We start from the raw sequence: 2,500 nt of genomic DNA on the forward strand, positions 1-2,500 counted from the left end.
TCTGTTATATCTTTCTTTCTTCTTTCTTCTCTCTCCTTGTCTTCCACTCTTTTCTGTTTTCTCTGTCTTTCTCTGTCTTTCTCTCTCTCACAAACACACAGAGGGACACGAGGTGAAGGTGGGAGAGTACAATGCCATCGCAGATGTGTTGGACCTTATCAACAACACCATGAGATTTCAAGGTATGAACTTGCCAGAGACGCCTGTGTGTATGTCTTCATGGATGTTAGCAAGTACAAAGATTTCTGGAAACTTCCGCGATACAAGCTGCTGCTCTTGACCCTTGTCTGGTACAACATGGATATCTCTCTTTGACCACCTGGAGGGAGCTCCTCTCACCCTCTGCATGTCGAGGCTCTAGCCCTGGGGGCGGGAGACAAGAGAGATGCTGTAACACAGCTAGCCCTTCAGGAGATTGGGACACTCTCCTTTCACTGTTCACTTTGACAGTTGAGAACATCCTCAGTGATGTAACCGGGTGTTTTGGCATCATACACTCTCACCATAGCTAAAAAGCAATTTTCTACATTCTGCATTTCTACATACTGCATTTCTACATTTTCTCTGTTCTGTTTAAATTTCCACATCCTTCCGTTCCTTGTTTTTTCCGGCCTCCTCAGGGGTGGAGCCTCCTAAGGACCGGACGTTTGTGCGTCTCCAGCGCTGGCACATCAGCGTGCCACTCTACAGCATCCTCTCCACCATCACCATCCTGGGCATGCTCATGGCCGGGGCCTTCCTCTTCTTCAACATCAAGAACCGGAACCACAGGTAGGCACTGCACTTGCCCAGCACAGATTAGGAACCACAGGTAGAACAGGAACAGAAGAGGGCAGAAAAGGAACCACAGGTAGGGCCTCACACTGCAGAGCAGAGCAGGGCACAGGGCAAAACAGGAACCTCATGTAGCATGTTACACAGCAGAGCTCAGGGCAAGAGTGCCAAACCAGGAACAGCACGGCCAAGATCATAATGGTCAGCGGATCACACAACTGTAAGAATATTAAGAGTAGTCTGCATAGAAAAATATTAAGCCAGTATAAGGTACATAGGAACAGGGAGTTTCCCCCTTGTAGCAGGCGCACCCATGCACAGGAAGTGTAGAGGCAGTGGAGACCTTTGAAGTCTCTAGAACATTAGACGTGCCACAGGGTCAAACAGAGGGCAAGGATAAAACTGTCAATACTGTCGAGCAGACAATTTTTTGTCAACAACTATCTGATGGAAACTGCCTGACAACCAAAAAGGGGCCCACCTGAAGCAAGTTGGAAAATCACTTTGATCACAACAGTATAAGGGGGCCGCCTAACCGCCCTCCCTTGAGAAGGCGCCTTCTCCAACTTTACTCTTGTATCGTTGTACTTGGTATCTCTCAGTAAACTTTTTTACTTGCACCTTTATTCGACCGTGTGAGTCTCTACTTTATTCCTGACCAACACTGGACACAACATTTCTAACACAACACTGCAGCACAGTAACTGATGTGTGTTGCCCAGGCATTAGACATCTTGCACATACAGTCTGTATGGCTATTGTTTGTTAAATCATCTGGTTAAATGTAGCACATTTACATTGAATGACAGAAAAAAACACTCCTCTCATGCAACCACACAGGAAATGTAACACACAGAGATGGCATTTTTGACCTCTGTGTTCTCTGTCTGTCTGTCTGTCTGTCTGTCTGTCTGTCTGTCTGTCTGTCTGTCTGTCTGTCTGTCTGTCTGTCTGTCTGTCTGTCTGTCTGTCTGTCTGTCTGACTGTCTGTCTGTCTGTCTTCAGGATGATAAAGATGTCCAGCCCTTACATGAACAACCTAATCATCCTCGGCGGGATGCTTTCCTACGCCTCCATCTTCCTCTTCGGCCTGGATGGCTCCTTTGTCTCCGACAAGGAGTTTGAGGCCCTCTGCACCGTGAGCATACTTATATTTATATCTATGTTTAAAATGTAGTAATGTCAGCAGATTATTTCTTTCCCCTGCCTCCTAATTAGGGGGTACGTTTGTTAAAAAAGTTTTTTCATATGTGAAAATTGCCACTGAGATCTCTGGTGGAGACCGGCTAGTTTTTGGGAGCACTGGCACAGGTGGTTATATCTGCCCTCAGTCCAGCCAACCCGGTTAGGAGTAGGCTTTATTATGGATTCGGCCCTGCTCTGGCATGGACCCGCCCGCCAGATCTGTCCCATAGTCAGACGCTTTGCAGGTTGCCAGAATTGCGCGCGGCAGCCACCGCCTGTTGCTGTGGTGATGAAGCAAAGGTGGGGTCAGTTGATAATGGGTGCGGCGGTTGATTCCAACCCCCCGGGTGCCTTCTGGTGGGGAGCGCATTCGTTTGCCTGCTCTCATTACAGCATGCCTGCACTTTTCATTAGAGCTCTTTGATTACAGAGATAGTTACGGCCCCCCGGGAGATAGCCCAAATAATATTAAAGTGCCAGAGCAAAGTGGGAACGGCACACAGACTGCCACAGAAGGGAGCCAGGGAGAGAGGGCTGGAAC

The 2,500-nt window shown here is 48.1% G+C and overlaps 1 protein-coding gene across 1 annotated transcript in view; it reads left to right on the top strand.

The window, feature by feature from the left end:
* gabbr2 (gamma-aminobutyric acid (GABA) B receptor, 2) overlaps window positions 1-2,500 on the top strand; it is a gene marked incomplete at both ends in the record, with an annotated part of 188,429 nt that overhangs the window by 140,628 nt on the left and 45,301 nt on the right. Inside the window, 3 exons of the mRNA XM_080836454.1 lie at window positions 102-182; window positions 621-771; window positions 1,780-1,912. Coding sequence (XP_080692580.1) covers window positions 102-182; window positions 621-771; window positions 1,780-1,912 — 365 coding nt within the window. The remainder of the gene's footprint in view (window positions 1-101; window positions 183-620; window positions 772-1,779; window positions 1,913-2,500) is intronic.

Source organism: Sprattus sprattus, assembly GCF_963457725.1.
Source record: "Sprattus sprattus genome assembly, chromosome: 4".
In the NCBI taxonomy this organism is placed as follows: Eukaryota; Metazoa; Chordata; class Actinopteri; order Clupeiformes; family Clupeidae; genus Sprattus; species Sprattus sprattus.